We start from the raw sequence: 24270 nt of genomic DNA on the forward strand, positions 1-24270 counted from the left end.
GGAGACCCTCCAGAATCCTCGCCAGATCAGTCCCCTGATCCAATTCTCACACATGTTGGCAGGTGCGTAAGAGCGGCCTTGGGGGCCTGGCGCCGTGGCCTAACAGCTAAAGTCCTCACCTTGAACGTCCCAGGATCCCATATGGGCACCGGTTCTAACCCCGGCAGCTCCACTTCCCATCCAACCCCCTGCTTGTGGCCTGGGAAAGCAGTCAAGGATGGCCCCAAGCTTTGGGACCCTGCACCTGGGTGGGAGACCCAGAAGGGGTTCCTGGTTCCCGGCTTCGGATCGGCTCAGCACCAGCTGTTGCGGTCACTTGGGGAGTGAATAATCGGATGGAAGATATTCCTCTCTGTCTCTCCTCCTCTCTGTATATCTGACTTTGTAATTAAAAAAAAAAAATCTCTCTCTAAAAAAAAAGGGTGGCCTTGGGAGGCCCTCTGGGTCCCCATCTGATCCACCCCCTTTCCCAGCCCCCTTACTTGCCTGTGGGTGCAGTAGCCCAGTCTGTGGAAGCCCTATAATTAGTTTACATATCTCAAACAACCCCTCAGTGACCCCAGTGGCCCTGCCCAGCATGCAATCAGGTTGATGCTGGAACTTCCACCCCACCACCCGCCCCAGCTTACTGTGAATGCAAACTCCAGAAGACAGCAGTGGTGGGTTAACTGGTGCCTCCCATGTATGTGTAAGACCTGGATTGAATTTCCAGGTTTTGATTTTATCCCAGCTCATTCCAGGGGGCTGCAGGCATTAGGGAATGGCTCCAAAGATGGGAGGACACTCTTTTTTGGAGATTTTTTTTTATTTGAAAGGCAGATTTTAGGGGGAAGATGAGACAGAGTTAGAGATCTTCCATCTACTTGTTCACTTCCCGAATGGCCATTTCATCTGAGCCAGGACAAAGCCAGGAACCTGGAGCTTCTTTCTCGGTGTCCCATATAGGTGCAGGGATCAAGGAACTGAGCCGTCTTCTGCTGCTTTCTCAGGTCTTAAGCAGGAAGGATCGGAAGCAGAGCCAGTGAGGGCTAGAACGGGCACCCACATGGGATGCCAGGACGACGGGTGGAGGATTAGCCTATTAGGCCACTGCCAATCCCACATACTCTTTCTTTCCCCTTCTCTCTCTGCCTTTCAAATAAATTCACAGGCATTTTAAAAAGTACCTTTCGGGCCCAGCAGTGTGGCCTAGCGGCTGAATTTCTTGCCTTGAACGCCCCGGGATCCCATATGCTCGCCAGTTCTAATCCCGGCAGCTCCTCTTCCCATCCAGCTCCCTGCCAGTGGCCTGGGAAAGCAGTCGAGGACGTCCCAAAGCCTTGGGACCCTGCACCTGCGTGGGAGACCCGGAAGAAGTTCCTGGTTTCCGGCATCGGATCGACATAGCACCGCCATTGCGGCTCACTTGGGGAGTGAGTCATCGGACGGAAGATCTTCCTCTCTGTCTCTCCTCCTCTGTGTATATCTGACTTTGTAATAAGAAATAAAAAAAAAAAGTACCTTTCAGGCCCAGCGGCTAAATTTCTTGCCTTGAATGCGCCAGGATCCTATATGGGCACCAGTTCTGGTCCTGGCAGCTCCACTTCCCATCCAGCTTCCTGCTTGTGGCCTGGGAAAGCAGTCGAGGACGGCCCAAAGCCTTGGGATCCTGCACCCGCATGGGAGACCTGAAGGAGGTTCTTGGCTCCTGGCTTCAGATTGGCACAGCACCGGCCATTGCGGTCACTTGGGGAGTGAATTATCGGTTAGAGGACCTTCCTCTCTGTCTCTCTCTCTGTATCTCTGACTTTCCAATAAAAATAAATAATTCTTTTTAAAAAAATGGCTTACAGAAGAAATTACATCACTTATAACTTAAATGAAAAAAACCTTTTAAGTGAGCTGATGTTGGCGATCGGCACTATAAAGTGACTACAGGTTCTTCAGAGGAAGATTAAATGCCTTTGAAAAGCTTAAGGACTAATACATATTCTCACTTAAAAGGCAAAATTCCGGGCTTGTCCAGCAGGATGCCCCATTACCTGATAGGATGAGGGATCAACAGAGGGGTCACAGAAGGCATTACTATGACACTGACTGGCATCCAAGAACCATACTCGGGGCTAGAATGTGTGAGGCATGCGCGGACCAATCCACTGACACTCTGACCCCATTGGACGGTTTAGAAGGGCCGGTGGAGTCTATGCAGGAGGCATGACAGTCTATAGGACGCTCTGGGCTGACCAGAGCAACCTCTGGCATAGTTAACACTGGCTGGCAACAGGCCTGGTTGGAGAGCGTGGTGGAGGCCTTGGCTGCGTGGAGCCTACCACTAAGGGGCACAGGAACTGGAGGGAGGCTGAGTTCTGGTCGGGTCACAGTTGTAATCCCTTGGCACAAATATCAATTCGGCTTTGACGCACCATGCCGGATTAGACCACAGCACAGTTTGGTGCTCCGGAGGACCAGGATAGACGTTGGACGGGCTCGGCTAGGCCTCAACCCCATCTGAGCCATACATGAGATACGCGTGGGTATGGACGGGCCGTGGCTGGGCTGAAACTCTCAACAGCAGGAACCAGAATGGATTGAAGAGCGGAGCTGGCCGAAGGACCTGCTGGAATGCGTGAAGCCCGACACCATGAAGGAGTCGGAGGGAGGAACCTGAACAGTTCCTCTGACAGGACACTGACTCTACAAATAAACGCAAGAAGCATGGAGGTAAATAACCCAGAAGAGGCTTTGGAATGTGACCCACTGGAATACACTTGGCTCGGGTTGGGGCAGACCAGGCTGAGTCGGTTCACGTCATCCACTGGCAAGCCCAAGTGCTGAAACTGTGTGGGGGCCTGGCCGGGTTTGGTTGCGATTAAAAAAAAAAAACAAACAAAAAAAAAAAACAGTACAAAACACAAAATGCCAAGGTGAAATGGCCTGTGCTAGCAGGGAATGCAACACCCGACCAGCACTCCTCCCGCTGGTTTAGGTGAGGGACGAGAGTGTGATGGGCAGAGCCAGGGAGAGATGCGATACTCATTGGTTCCAATGGAGGTCGGGGCTCAGAAGAGAGCCAACCCAGGGGGTAAAACCACCAGCTGATAGGAGTGATGGACGGTGGCGGGCACTGTGCTTACTAGTAGTACATGTAGGAGCCTGGACTGGGAATGCCTCAAAGTTTTTTTTAGGGGGATTCCCCTGAACAAAATGGAGGAATCAAAGCATTAATCAAAAAAAGATGGAAAATGGAGTAGATGAATCAACCACCTCAGCTTTATGCTTCCAGCGGAAAACTGGACAAGGGGAAACCCTAAGACGGACTATGTCAATCAGTGGACTCTGCACCAGCCTCATCGTACCTGGACTGTTGCTGATGATATGTTGGAGCTTCTAATTGATCGAGGTGACGCTCTGCTGGATCTGCCTTCAAACCTGAGAGGGCCTCCCTAAGAGGCCGTTGAACTTGAACTGGACAAGTGGGATGCTGGACTCTGTATGGTGTAAACTTTTAATTAGGGAATCTCAACGGAACTTGAGCTGTGGTTATGCAACAAGGTGAAGGAATTCATGATGGGGGAAGGGTTTGGGGTGAAGGGGGGGGAATCCCAGTACCTATGAAATTGTGTCATGTAATGCAATGTAATTAATGAATAAATGAATATTAAAGAAAAAAAACATTAAAAAAAAAAAAAAAAGAAAAAAACCAAGATTTAATTATTTACTTGAAAGACCGAGTTACAGCAAGAGGGCAGTCAGAAAGGTCTTCCTCTACTAATTCACTCCTCAAATGGCCACAACCTGCAGAGCAGGACCAGGGATTCTTCCAGATCTCCTGTGTCTTCCAGTGCTTCGCCATTAGCAGGGAATTGTACTGGAAGCAGAGAAGCTGGGCCTTGGGAACTGGCATGCATATAGTGTGCTAGCACCCAGGCAGTAGCTTAACTTGCTGCACCCTAAGAGCGACCCTCAATTTATAACTTCAGACTGGTGTCTTCCACTCCACATAAGCAGTTCAACTGCAGCTTGGTGGGCCAACCAGCATTATGCTAGCAAACAAAGCGGCTGCCTGGGACACCAACATCACATATCGGTATTGGTTCATGTTTTGGTGGATACACTTCCTGACCAGCTCTCTGAGAAAAGGAGCAGAGAACTCAAGTTCTTGAGTCCCTACCACCTACATTACTCAACTAAAGTCCCCCCCTGCTGGCTTGGCCTGGCTCAGCCCTGGGCATGGCAGCCGCCTAAGGAGCGACCCAGCATATGGAAGCTGTCTCTGTTTCTCTGTAACTCTGACTTCCAAACCTGAAAGAAAAATGAAACATGTCACTTGCTAGAGAGATGGATACATGTGGAATGTGTATTAGCTTTCTTCACTGGTTAGAACAGGTGTGTTCTAGGCTCGAACCTTAGGATCTCTGAAATGGACCTTACCCCTAATCTATAGAATATGCAAATGTGTCCGTTTAATCTTATATATATATATATAGCGCCCATATGGGATCCTGGCACATTCAAGGTGAGGACTTTAGCCACTAGGCCACGCCACCAGGCCCAAAACAAATAAATTTTTAAAAAAATGTTTCTTTCCTGTGAAGAACTTTAATGGTGATGCGGAACATGGAATTTCTAATATACTATTTGGGTTTTGTTTAAGATTTATTTTTATTAGAAAGACAGATTTATAGAGAGGAGAGACAGAGAAAGATCTTCCATCTGCTTGTTCACTCCCCAAATGATCACAATGGCCACTTTTTTTTTTTTTAAGATTTATTTATTTTATTACAAAGTCAGATGTACAGAGAGGAGGAGAGACAGAGATACGAACCAGTGCCTATATGGGATGCTGGCACTTGCAGGCAGAGGATTAACCAACTGAGCATCATGTTGGCCGCATTACTATTTGTTTCAATAAAAAAATTTTTTTTTTTCACTTTTCCTGTAAGGCAGGAAGATATGTACTGGTTCACAGCTGGGGCCAGGACAGACTGAAGCCAGCAGCTGGGAATCCAATCCAGGTTTCTTGTGTGGGTGACCCAAACCAGTTGAGCCACCCTCTATTGCCTGCCAGGGTATACATTAACAGGAAGCTGGATTGGAAGTGGAGTTAGGACTTGAACCAGCCACTCTGATAGGGGATGTCAGTGACCCAAATGCTATGTTAACTAGCTTAGTCAATTGCATCCCACTCCCCAGCTATTATTTTAATTGACTACACTCTCATTTTTTTTTTGCTAAGATTTATTTATTCTTATTGGAGCTGAGCTGATCCAAAGCCAAGAGCTTTTTCTGGGTCTCCCACATGGATGCATGGTCCCATCCTCTGTTACTTTCCTGGGCCACAAGTAGGGAGCTGGATGGGAAGTGGAGCAGCCGGGACACAAACTGGAGTCCATATGGGATCCCAGCACTCACAAGTGGAAAATTAGCCAATTGAGCCATTGCACCAGGCCCTATACTCTCAATTTTTAAAAGCTATCTGAAGATGCTAAGATGAAGCTAAGATGTCTTCACCTTTCCTTTCATGGAACTTGGAAGGGAGGGGAGTGCCTTTAGAGATGGGACTTAAGCACAGGAGGAGCGAATTGAGTTCTGTAGCAAAAACTTTATTGGCTGGTTGTCTCCCATCTGATCGTTCTGCAAAAGAGTATTTCCCCACAGCATGTAGCTTGGAACCAGGTCTGAGAAGTATACTCTCCGTGGGAATTATGTGCCTTACTTGCCTGAGGAGGGCAGGGAGCGGCTCCTGGGGTACGAAAGGCAAGGGAATCCACGGGGCACAGCTGGTTAGAGCCCCATGTTCAGGGATCGCACTGCTAGGCCGTTACGCTCCTCTGTCCAGGAGCAAGCCTATGGCTGCGGCGGCAGCAATGCCCTGGGAGAGCTCTGAGCCCCAACATTACACTCGTCAACACAAGAGGTTACTACTGTCATCTTGATCAGCACAGGGGCCTGGCTAATCATTGCACCGAGGTAGCATTGCCAGGAATCTTGTGGGCTGTGTGGGACGTTAGGCTCTCTGCGGGCCTTGCCCACAGCTGTAAAAGCCTTTCTTTCGCTCGCTCTCACTGGATCAACACACGCCTAGTCTGGGTTGCCACATCCTAGATGATTGCCACATCTGACCATCTCTTAACGGCAGCTGGAGATGTGGCGTGGGTGGTGAAGTGGCGAGGGCTTAGCCAGAAGCCGGGTAAGGCCAGGCACTGGCTCCATTAGGATCGGAGCTGTGCGTCAGCAGAAGACGGCATTTCCCCGTGTGGTGAACACTTTATTCCCATTCCAGATTAAGTTTTCCTTTCACCTCAGAAGTTCCCTTGCAGCAGAGAACCATGGAGTCCAGGCTGGAAACTTCCAGGTGTACCCTCAACAGCCAGGCAGGCACCTGCTCCGTGGAGGTCACCCCTGAGAGAGGCGGCAACGGTCACCCCAGAGGTAGTTCTTGTTTTAAAAAGTAAAAGGGCTGTTGCCCAGACACTGGGGCCTCACCGAGGAGCGGTGGTACCTGGTTTCGTTGGCCAGCTTCCAGTACCGGTCTCGCAGAAGAAAAGCTGCACTTTTGGGCTGCCTCTGACGAGTGAAGATCCCCTTTCTGTTCCCTATTGGTCTCTGCGGGGCTAAAAGAAAAATAAGAACCAGAAGACAGGTAAAGGTAAGATGAGATGCAAAAACAAAAGCAGCTCAAATGGCAAACTGAGGTCCAGCTGGGCACTCAGTAAAAATGGCCCCTGTGGGCTAGGACCATGTGCTGGGCTTCAAGTGGCATCTGAAGTGACAGCTTTGAGGTGAAAGCATTAGGTACCATTGCTCCCTCCCCAAATCACCGCAGCTCCCTGGTGTGCAAATGTCTGGGGAAGAAACTCCAGATGATTTCGCTCTGTGGCTTTTCTTATTACTGGGGAGCACTTTCATCTGCTGGTTTACTCTCCAAAGTACATGAGGACTGGTGCTGGGCCAGGACAAAGTCAGGAACCCAGAACTCAAGTCTCCTACGTTGGGGGTGGTGGTGGACCAAGTGCTTGAGCCATTGCCTGCCGCCTCTCAGAAGATGCTCTAACTGGACCTGACATTGGGAGTGGGGCCAGGTTTTGAACCCAGGCATTCTGGTACAAAAGGTGGACATCCCAACCGTGACGTCAGATGCCTGCCCTCCCTCCCTGCCCCCTCAAACCGTTATCTTTTATTTACAACATGAGGTTTAAACAGTTGTGGGTACACACGTGTTTGATATGCACAGCACTGAAGGGATTGGTCCAGGAAACACTAGGAACTGGAATCCCGGCCAGTCAGAGAGGTACCTGTGGTGGGCGTCGATTTCAGAGTTCCCACGGGACACTCTCCAGCCTTCTGCTGGCATTTCCCAGAGCTGAGGCTGGCAAAGCAGCAAAACTAGCAACAGCTTGGAACAGCTGCACCTTCAGCAGCCTTTCCTCCCCGCTGACCCCTGCAGACCATAGCTAAATGGAACAGGGACGTCGTCATGGCAGTGGGTTATGCCACTTGAAATCCTGGCATCCCGTATCAGCGTGCTGATTTGATTTCTCTTCCTACCCAGTTTCCTGTTGGCATGCCTAGGAGGGCAGCAGAAGCTGGCCTCCTTGGGTCCTTGCTGCCTATGGAGAGAGCTAGGTTGAGTTCCTGCTTTCTGGCTCAGACCTGGCTGTTGGCAGCCATCGGGGGAGTGAACTGGCAAATGGAAGATTGCATGTGTGTCTGTGTGTGTGTGTTTCTCACTGTCACTCTTCCTTTCAAAAAAAAAAAAATATATATATATAAACATATGAGACACAAGACTCATTTCCTCCACAACAAGCGAATATCCAGTATTGTCAAGCATTTTGTCAAATGGAATATGAACATTAGCCTTGCAGGTTCTGCAAAGGGCATTTGGCACAGCAGCTGGGGGCTATCTGAGATATCCATATTCCACACCTGGGTGCCGAGTTCTTATCCGGCTTCATGCTAAAGCATATCCTGGGAGGTTCAAGTAACCAGGTCTCTGCCAACCACGGAGGAGTTCCTACGCTTCATGCTCTCACCTGGCCCAGTCCTGGCTGTTGCCAGGCACTTGGAAATGAACCAGCAGAGTTAAGATCTTTTTCCAATTCTCTATCTTTCTGTCATTCTGCCTTTCAAATAAATAAACAGGATTTAAAACAAGAAAGAGCCTATAAGGTGACAGGTGTAATTTTTACTTTACTTGTGAAAGTTTGGATCACTCAGCCAATCGCTTACTGCACAAAACCGCCCTCTGAGTGTTTCCTGACCCCGTTCTCTTTAGGTAAGCAGGGCAGAGGAGCGGGTCTTCACTCTCTTTTCTCTTGACTTATCTCATTCATAGTTCATTGAATTCTCTTTCTATACTAACGTTTAGTTAAAATTTAAACTTTCAAAGGCCCATCTTCTCCATCATTCATACCACTGCCACAGTCTTCTCCACTCGCCTGAATTATCATCCCACATTCATGGTAAGTCAGGAAACCAGAAGCCACAATGTCTGGGAAGAAACCCCAAACACTCACTTGGAACTTCCCTGAAGTGTTCTGGAGGAAGCACTCTGGCCGAAGCTTTGCACACCCTCACATTCAAGGATTCCCTGAGCCTTACCTGTGTCTGTCAGAGCCTGCTGCCGCTGAGCGGATGAAATGCCACACCCTGATCCGCCTGGCATTTCTCAGGCTCTGTGCCCTACTCTGGGATAATCACCGTATCCCACAGCAAGACCCAACCTGCGGCTCAGTTCTGCCTTAGGTCATTGTGAGAAAGACAAAGGCAAGTTAGGCATCACGTCCAACCACTGCCACTTACACTGATTAGTCATAAAATCAGCGAAGTTCCAAATGAGCTCTCCCACCACGTATTCTTTGCGTTTCCGGTCCAGAACCAAGTGGTATTGCTCTAGCATGCTTCTCTGGTACTCCTCACTGAACATCAGTGGTGGGTCCTGCAAGACAAGGAAGGGGTAGTATGCATGTACGATAAAAATAAGGATCCACTTGGAGACGACCAAAACACTACAGAGGGCTGTAGCCATGTACACACAGCCAGGTTATGACAAAACCCATACAGGATTTAAAACAAAAAAAAAGCCAGTACTGCTGTATTTATAAACACAGCTTGATACTTGCTTTATCTTCCTTTTCTATGTTTGAACTGTCTTAAAGCTGCACTGCACTCGAAGTACAAATAAAGCCTCAAGCTTCAAGTTACTGCTAGTGCATAATTTGAGAAGCGGCATGACTCAGCTGCACCCACAGCTGGTGTGGCTAAGGAGCCACATGAGCCACTTCATCCACACAACAAATAACCTTCCATCTGCTTCTGGGACAGGAATCAACAATAAAGTGACAAACAGGGGCAACTCTGCCCTCAAAGGCTTATAGCCTAGAGAGGGAGACCCAAGAGGAGCTGTCCACCGTGTGTGACGAGGATGAACAGGGAGAGGGCACAGCAGGAGGTGGGCACGGTTAGCGGCGGATCCAGCTGGCAGCCTTCCTGCAGGCAGGGTTAGGACACTGCCAATTGGCGAGAAGAACCCCCCTACCCATGGATTTTTCAGACAATACCCAGCACGGTGCTTTGCATCCTATAACTGTGGCCAAGATGTTCTTGGCACACAAAAGTCAGCTTTTTATCTTGAGGAATGCTTTCGAGGTCCAAGCCTCGGCTACTCAAGGATGCAACAGCTCCATCAAGGAGGTGGTGGTGGACACAGTACTTAGGAAGTGGCCTGGGGTGCCACACCTCATGTCAGAGTGCCTGGGTTCAGATCTCAGCTCTGCTTCTAACTCTAGCTTCCTGCGGAGGTGTGCCCTGAGAGCCAGCAGATGCTATTCCAAGTGCTTGGGTTCTGCCACCCATATGGCAAAACTGGATGGAGTTCCCAGCTTTTGGTTTTGACCTGGCCCAGCTCCAGTTGTTGCATTTGGGCAGTGAACCAACAGGCAGAAGATCTGTGGGGTTGGGGTGGGGTGGAACGCTTTTAAATAAAGACAAAATAAATTTTTAAAATTTTTGATTAAAAAAAAAAGCTAAAAACTCAAGCAAACTTATCACATTTTCAGTAGTCAAGGTTTGGGAGAGCTTCTGCTGCCCCATTCACAGCTATCATTTCCATCTTTGCAAAGGTTCTGTCAGTTTCTACCAGACTCTGGGAGCTTATTTTTTGTGACTTTTTTTTTTTTAATTGGTAAGTCAGATGGACAGAGAGGAAGAGAGACAGAGAGGAAGATCTTCTGTCCACTGGTTCACTCCCCAAATGGCCACAATGGTCTGAGCTGTACCAATCCGAAGTCAGGACGTTTTTCTGGGTCTCCCATGCAAGTGCAGGGGCCCAAGGCTTTGCGTAGTCCTCGATTATTTTTTCCCAGGCCACAAGTAGGGAGCTGGATGGGAAGCAGGGCCGCCGGGATATGAACAAGTGCCCATATTGTATCCCTGGCACACAAAGAGAGGACTTCAGTCACTAGGTTACTGCACCAGGCTCCAGGGAGTTTCTTAAAAAATGCAGTTTTGGGCCCGGCGCCGTGGCCTAGCGGCTAAAGTCCTCGCTTTCAACCCCCGGGGATCCCATATGGGCGCCGGTTCTAATCCCGGCAGCTCCACTTCCCATCCAGCTCCCTGCTTGTGGCCTGGGAAAGCAGTCGAGGATGGCCCAAAGCTTTGGGACCCTGCACCCGTTTGGGAGACCTGGAAGAGGTTTCTGGTTCCCGGCATTGGATTAGCGAGCACCGGCCCGTTGCGGCTCACTTGGGGAGTGAAACATCGGATGGAAGATCTTCCTCTCTGTCTCTTCTCTCTGTATATCCGGCTTTCCAATAATAATAAAATCTTTTACAACTCGTAGAAGTAGCATTCTATGTCAGCAGGTGAACTGAAGGGTGCAAACAGAATAGTACATTCTACCATGGGTAGCGGGTCACACACAAAAGATACACACGTAAAGAAATGCTTGCTGGGCCTGGCGCCATGACACAGTAAGCTAGGCCTCATCCTGTGGCACCATCATCCCATTTCAGCATCAATTTGAGTCTCGCCTGCTCCACTTCCCATTCAGCTCTCTGTTTTGTGGCCTGGGAAAGCAGTCGAGGATGGCCCAACACCTTGGGACCCTGCACCTGAGTGGGAGACCCGGAGGAGGTTCCTGGCTCCTGGCTTTGGATTGGCACAGCTCCGGCCGCTGCAGTCATTTAGGGAGTGAATCATAGGATGGAAGATCTTCCTCTCTGTCTCTCCTCCTCTCTGTATATCTGACTTTGCAATAAAAATAAATAGAATTTTTCAAAAAATAAAATAAAAACAAAATACATCTTTATTTTAAAAAAGAAGAAATGTGTGTCAACAAGGGGTCCCAAGAGTCATGACAGAGCAAGCGACAGGTGGCTAGGGTGAGGAGGCAAAGGACTGGCTAGGGTTCAAGAATGCACATGAAGAGGCACGCGTTGGGTACAGAAGTGAAGTCACCACGTGGGACACCCACATCCCATATTGAGGGCCTGGTTTGAGTCTTGGCTACTCCACTTGTGGTCCAGTTCCCTGCTACTGGGAGGCAGCAGGGGATGGCTCACGGGCTTGGGAGATCAGGATGCAGTTTTAGGCTCCTGGCTTTGGCCCGGCCCAACCTTGGCTGTTGTGAGCATCTGGGGAGTGCACCAGAAGACAGCAGATCTCCCTCCACCTCCACCTGTGTCTGTTTTTCTCCCTCTCTCTCTCTCCCTCTGTTCCCTCTCCTTTCAACTTAAATTAAATGAAAAAAAAAAAAAAAATTCCCCAACACAGCAGCATATCTTTGGTATAGAAATGGACCAAAACAATGAGAACAAAGCTGATGACTAAACTTTGTTCCAAAATGCCACTCACTGCCTCCATTGTATTTAGCACCTGCTAGGTATCAGATACTATTGAGTGCTCGGGCAGCAACAATCATCTCATTCCTTTGCGCCCTCACAGTCTGGCCAAGGTGAAGAGCAAGTAAACGATGCAGGCATGGCGGAAATGCTGACGGGCACTCAGCCTGGAACAGGTGGGGTAAGCCTCTCCAAAGAGGGAACGGCTGAGCTGAGACCTGAGCCTTCACAGGAATCTGTTGGTGACTGTGGTGCGAACATGAGGTTGCACAGAGAGAACAGCCTAAGCAGAACAGGGGGTGCAAACCTCTGCTGGGTCACCTGTCCACCGGCATCCGGTGAGGCCATTCAGCAGCCAGGAGTAACAGGAGGAGGAAATGAAATCTTGGACAGGGCCAGTAGCAAAGGACATCTCTACCCTGACCAGGGTGAGGGCTTGGTGCTGTAGACTAAGGGTTACACCAAAGACAGATCTCAGAGGTAGGGATTTGCTAAAAAAAAAAAAAAAAAAAGACCACTTGCATAGGTGGGTATCTTTGAGGATCCGGCAAGTGGGGCAAGTGAGTGTAAGGATGGCTGAAAGGAAGCCATCAGTGCCACTGGCAGCCATGGGAAAGTGTGGGGGAACCAGTGGTGTCATTGGCCAGGAGTGGCATACAGGCAGAACGCAGCGCTCAACCTACCTCGTGAAACCCTGCGATCGTCTCTGCTCCGTACTCGCTCTGGATGATGGGCTTCTGGTAGGCCCCATACCAGCTCTCAAACTGGGACTCCAGCTGCAGCTGAATCAACTCCAAGTGCCCGTAGTCATGATACCAAGAGTAGTAACTGTTCACGCAGATCACGTCCACATACGGAGCCTGGGACAAGAATGCCAAAGTGCGTTCACTAACCATGAGATGGAAACAGTGTTAGGGCCCTGGCAGAGAAAGCAGGAAAGGGACACAGGAGATGAGTCAGATCCTGTGACGATCCCACCCCATGTGCAGGAAATCGGAAGTGCCCTAGAGCAACAGGGGTACACTGCCGGGCTGACCCTCCTGAGCCAGCTGCAGTGGGGTCCCGCAAGGGACCTGAAGTGGAGAAGTACAGGCCTCAGCAAAGCCTTCAGGAGTCCTCCAGCTGGAATCTTCACCCATTTGAGTGTTGACCTATCTAGTAACATCATGAATCTCCAAAGTCTGCCCTTGGACTGACTTGATCTACCCCCAAGAGCCGGCAGCCCCTTCACAGACTTTGAGCGGCAGGAAGATACAAGCAGGAGAAAGCTGGGGGCAGGTGCAGGTGGGTCCTCTCATCCATCCCAGACCTCAGACGATCAGTCAGTCTGGCAGCCTCTCACAAGGCCAGGCACAGGGAGTCCACAAGAAGCAGTGGCAGTGGGCATGGGGCCTGCCTTCAGATGCCCACTCCACCGTTCAGATTCAGCTCCCTGCTATTGCACAGCCTAAAGGAGCAGAAGATGGCACAAGGATGTGGGTCTCTGCTAGCCCACGTGGGAAACTCAGACGGGTTCCTGGTTCCCAGCGTTGGCCTGGCCTGGCCCCGGCTGCTGCAGCCATCTGCAGAGTGAACAGCAGATGGAAGAGATGGAAGATTCTCTTTCAAACCTTAGGCCACACTAGAGTTCATGGCAGTCTTTGTACCTCTTGGAGTGGGGAACATAAGGCCAACGTAGCCTTCTCCATCAATGGTAAAATGATGGCATCACACTCTGTGTGCATACTGGTTTCTTCTTTTTCAAGATTTATTTTTGCCTGAAAGAGTTACAAAGCGAGAGGAGACAGAGCTTCCATTTGCTGATTTGCTCTCCAAATGGCTAGAACTACCATAGATGGATCAGTCCAAAACCAGCAGCCAAGAGCTTCTTTTGGGTCCCTCACATGGGTACAGGGTAGCAAGACTTTGGACCATCCTTAGCTGCTTTTCCGGGCCACAAGCAGGGAGCTGGATTGGAAGTGGAGCACCCAGGACTCAAAACTGGTACCCACAGGAGATGCCAGCACCCACAGGCAAAAGATGAGCCATGACACCACCACGCAGGCCCCATGCACATTGATTTTCATCCATTTTTCTTTTCTTTCTTCCTTCCTTTCTTTTTCCTTCCTTTCAAGATTTATTTTATTTTTATTGGAAAGATCTACAGAGAGGAGATACAGAAAAATCTTCATCCGCAGGTTCATTCACGTGGCTGCAATGGCCAGAGCTGAGCCAATCCAAAGCCACGAGCCGGGAGCATCTTCCAGGTCTCCCACATGGGTGCAGGATCCCAAGGCTTTGGGCCATCCTCTGCTATTTTCCCAGGCCACACGCAGGGAGGTGGACAGGAAGTAGAGCAGCAGGGACATGAACCAGCATCCTTGTGGGATCGCCACATATGCAAGATGAGGATTTATCCAAAGCCATCATGCTGGGGTCCTCTCATCCATCTTTCCTTTCTATAGCAACTTCCACTGACAGACTCCCCAAGGGAAGGAGCACTTTGCTGTCCCTGTGTCTTAGAGTTTGTAGGGCAACTCCACACAGCTTCAGAGGGGGGCGGATGCTGGACCCAGAATCCCACAGGCTGGAACGCCTGGGGAAGCCACGTGGGATACAGTTAACCCTTTCCTTTCCATGCTCAGTCTAACAGTGGTTTCTAAGCTGCTTCATCACTGTAATCACTAAACAGGTTTTTAAAAATCCAACTTTGGAGCTCAGCACTGTGGCACAGCAAGTAAAGACTGTGACAACTGTGACACCAACTTCCCACGTGGGCACTACTTTGAGTCCAGGCTATCCTGCTTGGATCCAGCTCCCTGCTAATGCATCTTGGAACGCAGTGAGGGGTAGTCCGTGGGGGCGATCTGCATGAAGTTCCAGGCTCCTGGTTGATACAGTCATTTGGAGAGTGAACCAGTGGATGGAAGATCTCTTTCTCTCTTTTAAATGCAAATACAAATAAATCTTTGAAAACAAATCCAGGTTCAAATCCTGGACTGAAAAAAAGCAGAAACTGAGAGGCCAGTGTAGCAGTGTAGCCGGATAATCCTCTACCCGCGCCATCATCCTGTATGTGTCCAGGCTGCTCCACTCCCTATTCAGCTCACTGCTTATGTGCTGGTAGGGCCACGGAGGATGGCCCTGCCACCTAAGTAGGAGATCACAAAGAAACTCCTAGTTTTTGGCTTCAGTTCCGCCCAGGTCTGGCCATGGTGGCCATTTGGGGAGTAAACCTACAAATGGGAGATCTTTCTCTCTGTGTTTCCCTTTCTCTCCATAAATCTGATCTGCCTTCCCAATAAAAATAAATAAATCTTAAAAAAAAGGGGGGGGCCCCTTAGGAGCCAGCACCATTGTATAGCATGTTAAGCCTACACCTGCAATGCCGGCACCCCATATGGACACTGGTTTGAGTCCTAGGTGCTCCACTTTCAATCCAGCTCCCTGCTGATGTGCCTGGGGAAGAGGGTCCAATTTGTTGTGTCCCTCCCCGCCACATGGAAGACCCCCAAAGAAGCTCCCGGCTTTGGCCTGCCTCAGCCATTGTGGTATCTGGGGAGTGAAGCCGCAAATGGAACATCTACCCTCTGCCAAATGCCCAGGTTTGGGAAACCTTGGGCCAAAGGAACCAAAAGCTCCTTTCCACTTTTGACATCCTACAAACCTCACACTGAGGGATATACAATTAACCCAAGGTGTCCACAACACAGTCTGTGCTGAGAAAGTACTTCTCCTCGGCCCTGCCTCCGAAGAATCAGGAAGCCACACTGCCTGGCAGGTCAGCAGGTGGGCAGCAACTGGTCACCTAAAGACCATCTGTGAATACGGCTAACACGAGTGCACTGGCTGCCCGCAGCTCTCTCAGAAGTTCAGGTTAGCAAGCATCGGGACAAGATGGGCAAGACAGACCAATGCTGAGAGAAGTGACATGGACCGCCCCCTCCCATGCTGGCTCACCCCCAAGTCTGTAGTGTAGTTGGAGTTGGTCACAAAGGTCACAGGCCGGGAGGGGTCCAAGGCCTTGGTGTGGGCAATCACGGTCCTGTCCACAGAGGGTAGAAGACACGGGCTCCATCAGGCCGGTGGGGAGGGAGACAGTCTCTCAACCTTTCCCTCCCTCTGCCCCTGGCCAAAACCCGAAGCACCCATGGCTCTCCTGCCTACCTCCAACTACACAAGTATTTCAGAATGTCTGTTGTGGAAATCAGAATTAAGAGATAGGTTTGTTTTGGTGCACAAAAAAAAAAAAAAACCAAAATGACAACGACAACAAAAATTGTGGAAGCCATGCTTACGAGGGCAGGCTTTTGAGAAATTTGTGCACAACATGGCATTATTGCGAAACACATGTATGGATTAAAAAAAAAAAAACTCTTGGCATCAAAATGCCCATCTTTTGACAGGTTTTTCCATGCAGTTCTGAAGACCCCCAAATATCTGACAAGCTGATGCCTCCCTTTCTCCCCTTGACTCCCAGCTGCTCTGACAAGGAAGAGCTGGAAGGTCAGGCTAGGGTGGGTGTGAATGGCACAGCTCATCCGGGAGTGTGCTAGGAGACAGCCGGGGTGCTGCGTGTGGGGTGCTGGCCAGCGGCGTCAGCAGCGGTGGCCGGAGCTGCACGGAGTGGAAGGAGTACACGCACAGCTTGTGGCCGCGCTGAAGTGACTGTAGGAGCAGTGTCGGGAGGAGGGAGTGTGGTGCTCCAGGAGACAAAACCAAGGAACTAATACGCTCCTGGGGGAAATGCCACTCAGGCTGAGCCAAGTGGGTCAAGAAGGAATGGACAGGCTCCCAGAAGGCAGCCACTCTGCGGCCAGGGCTTGGTTGGGGTCTCAGGGACCACCCACGCCTGCTTTTCTCTTCTCTTCCCTGCCCTCAGTTTTATTTTATACCTTCACCCCACCACGGCTCTAATGAAAGGCTGTGTGTGGTTCCTCTGCACAGCACCAGCCTCTCTGCCTCAAGTGCTATACTCTCTGTCATCCGGGACATTCTGATGCCACAACAGAGGCTAGCACTGCTGCTCCACCCAAAGCCCGCCCATCCCTACCGCCCAGGCAACTGTCCACAAAAGCTGGTTCCTGGGAGCCCAGGCTCCTTACCTTCCAACTTCATTCCCCACATGGTTACAAGAGCCAGAACTGGGCCAGGCTGAAGCCAGGAGCTCAGAACTCCATCCTGATCTCCCACATGAGTCCAATCACCTGCGCTATCTTCTATCTTTTGCTACTTTCCTAGGCATATTAGTAGGGAGCTGCGTAGGAAGCCTGGTGCAGCTAGGACTCAAACGGGTGCTGTGGTATGAAGTGGCGTTGGCATAAGTGGCATGCTAACCTACTGTGCCACAACACTTGCTCCCTAACAGCAGTTGTCTCCTCCCCCCTTGGAGAACTGGTCTGTCAATGCAGAAGGTGGCCCGAGAACTTGAACTCCTGCCTCCCCACACACACAGGAGACCCTGATGGAGCTTCTGGCTCCTGGCTTCAGCCTGGACAAACCCTGGCTGTCGGTGGCCATTTGGGAAAAGAACCAGCAGATGGAAGATCTCGGTCTCTCTTTCTCTCCCTTCTGCCTTTCCAATAAACAAATAAGTCTTAAAAAAAAAAGAATGTTCTATTTGCCAAGCTCTGGCTTCACCCACCACACTGCACCCCAAGAGCTCTGGGGGCTATGGGTGTTCAGAGCCCTCTGCAGACTCAGCTCTGTCAAAGCACTGCACGAGACCAGGAGGCAGCATCGGCCTCAGTATTTCCATGCCTCCACGACTGGTGAAATAATTTACCTCTCCAGGCTGTTACACCCTGCAAGAAGGAGATGACTACCCCCCAGGAGGCACGGGGCAGGCTCCCTCAGTGACTGCGACCCTTCTACCCCCAAGTAGTCCATCTGTCCTTTGCAGAGGGCTGAGCGGGATGGGGTCATCAACAGTAGGTGGTCTGGTCCCAGCCAGCAACATAACCACACAGGACCTAGAAAGCACACGTCACCGGGTGCCTGGCTGTGTCATAAAGCCCAGGCCCGCTAGAGACAGGCCCAGCCTGTGGCACGGCAGGTTTGTGCTCCATCAGCACTAGATCTGCCTGGAAGACTGAGTGACAAGTCCACGGGTCTGAGCGTTGCTTTACCAGAGCTGCCCATCCCTATGAGAACGGGCAAGGCCTGCCCACGTGCCCAGGTGGTGCCCTCTCAGTTTGCTGTTGTAGCTGAGCTCTGGGGGTACATGTGAGTGGTTTGACCTCCTCACAGTCTGTTACAAAAACTCCTTTTATCACAGATAGACCATGTCACTAGTTTTGGGGTTTCCTCTCAGTGTGAAGTTACGCATATCAAACTGGATTGCCTTTCAGATGTTTTCGGGGTCTCCCAAGTTGGCAAGCCCGATGTGACAAGTCAACACTTGGAGCTCACTGGCCTGTGTTTGGGTGTACCGGCTCTCCAGGCTGAACCAGACGGAGAGGATACTCCCTCCCAGTACCAGTCTACCGCTGGTGAGGTCAAACCCAGCATTGCCACGGCCACCAGCTGGGCCCCAGCTCCCTGTCTCAGCCCAGGGGAGCTCCAGGGCACTCACTTGAAGTAGTAGCCAGCAGGCTTCAAGAAGGACTTGGGCTCATTGGCCACAGACCACATGACCACAGCCGGGTGATTCTTGTCTCTGCGTACCAGTTCCTCCATCACCTCCAGGTGGTGCTGCAGGGACACGTTGCCATAGCTCTGGCTGCAGCCGGGCAGGAGGGGAAAGGAAAGGAAGTGGCATTACCACTCTGCAGGGCTGGGCAGTCCAGGTGGGCAGGATGGGCTTGGGCACTCACGGCAGCACGATGCCCACGCCGGGACACTCATCAATGACCACGATCCCATAGCGGTCGCACAGCTGCATCACCTCCTCAGCGTAGGGGTAGTGGCTGGTGCGGAAGGAGTTGGCCCCGAGCCAGCGCAGCAGGTGGAAGTCCTTCACCAGCAATGTCAAGTCAAAGCCCCTCCCTCGGATCTAGAGGGGGATGGCAGAGCAGAGTGACGCCCTGCCTCCTCCATCTCTACTGAAGGCACACTTCCTCCCTGGGCCAGGACCTAGACGCTTGCCCATGGATACTTGGTTCATCCCTGACTCCCCCTCCCCAGGGTCCACGAGGACATAGGGGTTTTCAGCCACCCTGAGCTGTACTCAACCATTTCCAGGCACTGGGTGGGGGTGGGAGAGGAAGTGAGAGGAGACCATCAGAACCAGAAAACAGGCTCTGCAGGGTCCTCGGGGATTCCCCTGCTGGACTTGGGGCCCTCAGGGATACCCCCTTCTGGACTCACATCTGAATCCTCATGCTTGTTGACGCCGTGGAAATAGAATGGTTTCCCATTGATGAGGAAGCGGCTCTCTGTGACAGCCACGGTACGAATGCCCACGGGCAGCGTGTAGAAGTCAGACATGGGACCAGCCTCTGTCTGCGCAGTCAGCCTCACCTATGACAGCCAAGGCCCCACACGTGACTGACCACCCTCTGGCCTGAGCCCACCAGCCTGCCCACCAATAGGAAGAACCCTCGGACACCATAGCAGCCCACCTTCTGGGCCTGCAAGCAGTGGTGGAGAAAGCCCTATGATTAGTAAGGAAGGGTCTACCCTTACCCTGCCCAGGGACCTGCTCTTCAAAGCTGGGCCTCCCCACTGAAGGCTGGAAATGGATCAGAAAGCTGAGGGGACCATGCCTGCCCACCCACCTATCCTGCAAAAGTGAGGGATGTCAGACTTGGGGGAGGGAAGAGGGTCGGGTATTACCTCCAGCGAGTACAGGTATGCAGGGTGCTCATGCATCAGGTAAGGCCACCAGAGGTTGGCACTGGGCACCTGCAGCTGGCCCCGGTCACCTGTTCCCTGGGCCACAACTTTGCTTTCCTTATCCAGGAGTCTCACTTCCAGGAGGAAGTGCTCGGTGCCCTGGACAGAAATCTGGTAATTCACCAGCCCTGCAGCAAACAAGAGAGGTCAGGACTATAGGAGGAAGGGGCGTGACCTGGTCCCATGGGCAGAAGCACCCTGCAGCCAACGCCCTCGAGGTGCCCCTGGGTGCTCCACCCAGGCCTGCCTGTTTCCTGAGCTCAGTATGCAGTGGGCAGAGGAAGTGAGAGCAGCACAGCAGGAAAGGATACAATGCAGGCTGCTTCTCCCAGGCACAAAGCGGGGGGCTTTGGAGGCCCTTGCCTGCATGGACAGTCAGGTTCTGGCTTCTTGACTACATGGGAGCCTGCGAGGGTGAAGAAACGCTGGGAGAGCTTCAGAAGGTCTTTCCAGAGAGCAGAGCCACTTGGGCTGGGCTGACGACAGACCCCGTCATCAGGGACCCTCACCAGTGCCTTGGTCCACATCGGTGGTGACAGTGATGTCGTCGATGTAGGCAGTGGGTGTGGTGTACAGCAGCACAGTGCGGTGCAGTCCCGCATAATTGAAGAAGTCGAAATTCGTATCCTGGACAAAGTAACCCTTGGGATACCTAGGGTGGGAAGACAGCGGCCAACTGCCCTCGTCCCAGGTCCCTCGATGTCCTGGCATCCGCCCCGGCCCCCCACCAGATCCCAGGCTTCTGCTCAGCCAAGCCCCATCCCCACCCCTGCCTTCCCCCTCTGGCAAGGCCAGCACAGGTAGGGCAGAAGTTGGGAGCTGCTCACTTGGAGGGGTCACTCTTGTAGAGGATGGAACCCGGTGGCAGGGTGTGGGGAGTAAGCGTGTTGTTGACAGCGACTGTGACACGGCAGGAGGCCAGGGGCCCACTCTGGACCAGCTTGCTGATGTCAGCCTCGAAGGGGAGGTGGCCGCCCTCATGCTCTGTCACGTGGACCCCATTCACCCACTGCAGACACAGAGGCAGCAGGCTAGAGCATGAAGGGACCCCGCCATCTCAGGCATTCCTTCACATAAGGTGCAGTGTATGGGGTAGGGGTGTGGGGGGCAAGAGACCTGCCTGGCCAGCCTGGCCTTAAAGATGGGACTCCGAAGAGACTGGGCAACCCCTTCCTCCACTCAGGGTACAAAGCTCGAGAGCACCTCCACATCCCCCACACTGCCCCATCCCCAGACACAGCTGTTAGGTGACAGCTGGGAGCCAGGCATCCCCCAGGACAGCCATGCATGCGGGTCAGCCGGCCTGTCTTTTGCTGTTCCCACTGACCACAATGGCATAGTAGTGGGCACTGCCAATCCTCAGCACCACTCTCGTGTCCAGGTCTTGGGTCCACCGCTGGGGCAGGGTCACCTCACGTTCGTACCACACCCAGCCAACAAAATTACGCAGCTGCCCGTCCTGGCTCACGTCGTTGAAGCTAGAGGGAACTGGCATGTCCACAGCGGGGCCAGACTGGGGAAAGATAAGGCCAAGGTCAAGCCCATACCTCTGGGTCCCGTGTGCCTCACAGCTGCCTAGCTCAAGCCTGATTCCAGTTAAATGCAGGCAGGACTTGCCCGGGAGGGTCAGGTATCCCAGGGCCAGTGGGCCCCCCCCCTCCCTGGGCAGGGGGCACCGGGGACGACATGGGCTCGGAGAGGGGAGGTTTTCCCAGGGCTTCCTGAGGCAGGAGGAAGCCACAGATCCCCCAAGAAGCAGCTGATGGTTGATTCCAGGTCATGAGACAGGCACAGGCGGGTCCCCTGCCCTCCTTCCTTCCTGTGAGAAGACCAAGAAGGCCAGGGCAGCAAAATCGGCAAAAGAGGATCTAGGCGGGGCTGGCACCGTCTCTCTCTCTCTCTCTCTCTCTCTCTCTCTGCAGACCCCAATCCCTGTTCCAGGAGCGGAGTAACTAACGGGCTAGCTGGGCCGCTCTCCTCTACCTCAGCCTTGGAACTCGGGGTTCCTCCTGCCCCAAAAGCCCATCCCGGCCACCTTCACATTCCCCAATGCAGTGGCGGGGCGCAGCTCGGACTCGGCCTCCTCTCCCAGCTCCACGCCCCCCGAGCCTAGCGACCTTTATGGGCGGCTCCGAGGGCGCGGGGCCAGGGAGGCTCGTGCTGGCGGGCGGGGGGACCCGGGACCCCCGATTCCCACCCCGTGACCGCACCTCCCGCAGCGGCCGGCGGTACCACTGCTGCTCGAAGCCCTCGTGCCGGCCGGCTGAGAAGTCGGCGCGGAAGCTCCACAGGCCGTCCAGCTCCTTGCGCTCCCGCGACGGGCTCTCGCGGGGATACAGCATCCCACCCCGCAACGCCAGCGCGCAGCTCCAGAGCAGGGGGCCGAGGAGGGCCCAGGACCCCGCCGGCCTCCCGGGCATGGTTCCCGCGCTTGTGGCTCGGTCGCCAGCCGCCGCGAGCCTGGGAGTCGCGCGGGAGGCGGGCCGGGGGCGGGGCGCGTCAAGTGTCGCGCCCGAGGCTGCCCACGCCATCTTGAGTGAGGGCGAATGCTAGCCCTGGAGGTACCCCTGCAGTACACAGGCTCTGAGACTGCCAACCCCGAGCCCCAGGCAAAGCTTTCCTGGGATGGGCACACAGAGCCCCTCAAGGCCCTAGGCACGAAGGACGCGGGGTCTGAGGACCCCGCCAGCCTCGCCCAGCCCACCTAGCCCTGCTCTGCCCACGCTGTAGCTGCCCTTTCCACTCCAGGAGCAGCCAGGTCAGGGCCATATACCAATGTGGAAATCCTGAAATGGCCAGGGTCCCCCAGCTTCCTCCAGGGGCTGGATCCGAGGCCCCTTTCCACTGTCTCGTCCTGATCACACATGAAGCAGCTTCAAAGCAAGACCCAGTGGTCCCAAACCCACCCGGGAACTGGGACTCCATCCTGGTTCACCCAGCACTGGGAACATGAGGCCAAAAATGAGGGCGCTTAGGGGGGTGGGGTTGAATCTGGCCGGGACATGTTGTTCCTACAATCGCCCAACTTTTTTTTTGTTTTGTTTTTTGGGTTTTTTTTTGGACTCTGATATGCTCACCAAAGCAATCCACTTTGATCATGGACTTTGATCCTGGGAATAGAATCCCCAAGATAGTAAAACTAAGTATAGGAAATGACAAAGTCCAAAGGCTTTTCTCCATATAAAAATGTGAGAAAATTAGGTGCAGAAACGTACACAGAATGATCCCAATGTTGAAATTGTATCCACACAGATATGGGGATATATGTGTGTGTGTGTACACACATATGTTTTTATTATTATTATTATTTTATTTTGATAATCTTTACGTAGTTGATTCTGGTACAAAGGGTCAACAAGGGCTACAGAAAAATGGGTAAGACCATTGTTTCCACATTGTTATTTTTTCCCTAGATCTGGGGTAAGGAGAGAATAAACAGAGAAGCCACACCCAGCCTCCCACCCATGTGGGGCATTCTCTGAGGGTCCTGCTCAAGTGGTTTTGATAGTCCAACAGTTTTGAATTGCTGCCAGTCTCACCATTCCAAGCATGATGAAATCTATTCAGAATCCACTGGCTGACACAGTCTACCTGAGAGTCTCGTTAGCCCAGATTTTCACTGCCAACAAATGCCTGGGGTAAATATTGATTTGTTCTGTCCTCCGTCCTGTTGTGGTACCTGGTGTCCTCTGCAGGTTCCAGTAGACTGCCATGTCCTCCATGTGTACCTGGATATGCTGTCTACTGCTCCATCTGAGCCTCTGAGGAGGCCCAGCTCTGACACTTGCGCTCCGTGGTTAGACCATGGAACCTGCACTTCTCTTCATGGTTGGAGTTCTGAGATCAGCAGTTCAGTTGGAGGGATCCTCAAACAAACTTCATCTGAGGTGATCCCAGGCCTGATTCCTGTGTGTGGATGCCAGTCCAGGGTCTGACAGTCTGTCACCCAAACCAGCTTACATATATGTTGGTGGTTGCAACTGCTGGGTCAGTTCCATTTCCAGCCCTATCTTCCACAGGAAATCAATGGGTGTTGCAGTCTAGCCTGATTCTGCCCACCTCACACTCGGCCCTCATGCAAACCAGTGGGAGCTTCAGCCTAGTCAAGGCGACTCCCAATAACACCCACCCCCAGGCCTGCCCCCTACCCTGATTCCCATGCTTGCCAGTATGTACAGTAAACTGGGCCAGTCTGTCCCACATCCCATTCAGCTGTCCTATATGTCAATGGGCATTGAAGCCTAGTTCAACCCAACCAGCGCCATTATTCAGCCCACACACATGCTGGTGGGTGCTGTTCTGTCCAGCTATGTCTGCCCCAGTCCTGGTTTTCATGCTGTGCAATGGGAGTGGTTGCCCAAGAAGGAGGTGCCCACTGCTTCCCTCCTGCGCCCACTCCTGGGTCATGCACTTTCCAGGTGTTCCTGCAGTTTAACTTGACAGATTTAGCCCCCAGTGCCAGCCTCTGCCAGCTGATGGTGCATCAAAGCCCAACCAACCCTCATCCACTCTAATTTATGCTTGCACCAGTAGGAACAATCAGCCCAGCCTGGTTTTTCCCTGATTTAGTTCACATGAGGCCTAGAGGTGTTGTAGCCCTGCCTGGTCTTGCCTACCTCCATCCCAACTCATG

The 24270-nt window shown here is 52.3% G+C and overlaps 1 protein-coding gene across 1 annotated transcript; it reads right to left on the bottom strand.

The window, feature by feature from the left end:
- Positions 1–6234: 6234 nt before the first annotated feature.
- On the bottom strand, positions 6235–22085 carry GUSB (glucuronidase beta). The gene is made up of 13 exons (XM_058680761.1): positions 21848–22085; positions 20965–21150; positions 20465–20646; positions 20147–20289; positions 19578–19765; positions 19110–19262; positions 18617–18795; positions 18376–18522; positions 15762–15846; positions 12506–12682; positions 8785–8920; positions 6482–6593; positions 6235–6381 (listed from the first exon to the last, which is right to left on the bottom strand). The coding sequence occupies exons 1-13, from the start codon at positions 22055–22057 to the stop codon at positions 6282–6284; spliced, it is 1998 nt and encodes a 665-aa protein (XP_058536744.1). The 5' UTR covers positions 22058–22085; the 3' UTR covers positions 6235–6281.
- Between the last annotated feature and the right edge of the window lie 2185 nt (positions 22086–24270).

Source organism: Ochotona princeps, chromosome 24, assembly GCF_030435755.1.
Source record: "Ochotona princeps isolate mOchPri1 chromosome 24, mOchPri1.hap1, whole genome shotgun sequence".
NCBI lineage: Eukaryota > Metazoa > Chordata > Mammalia > Lagomorpha > Ochotonidae > Ochotona > Ochotona princeps.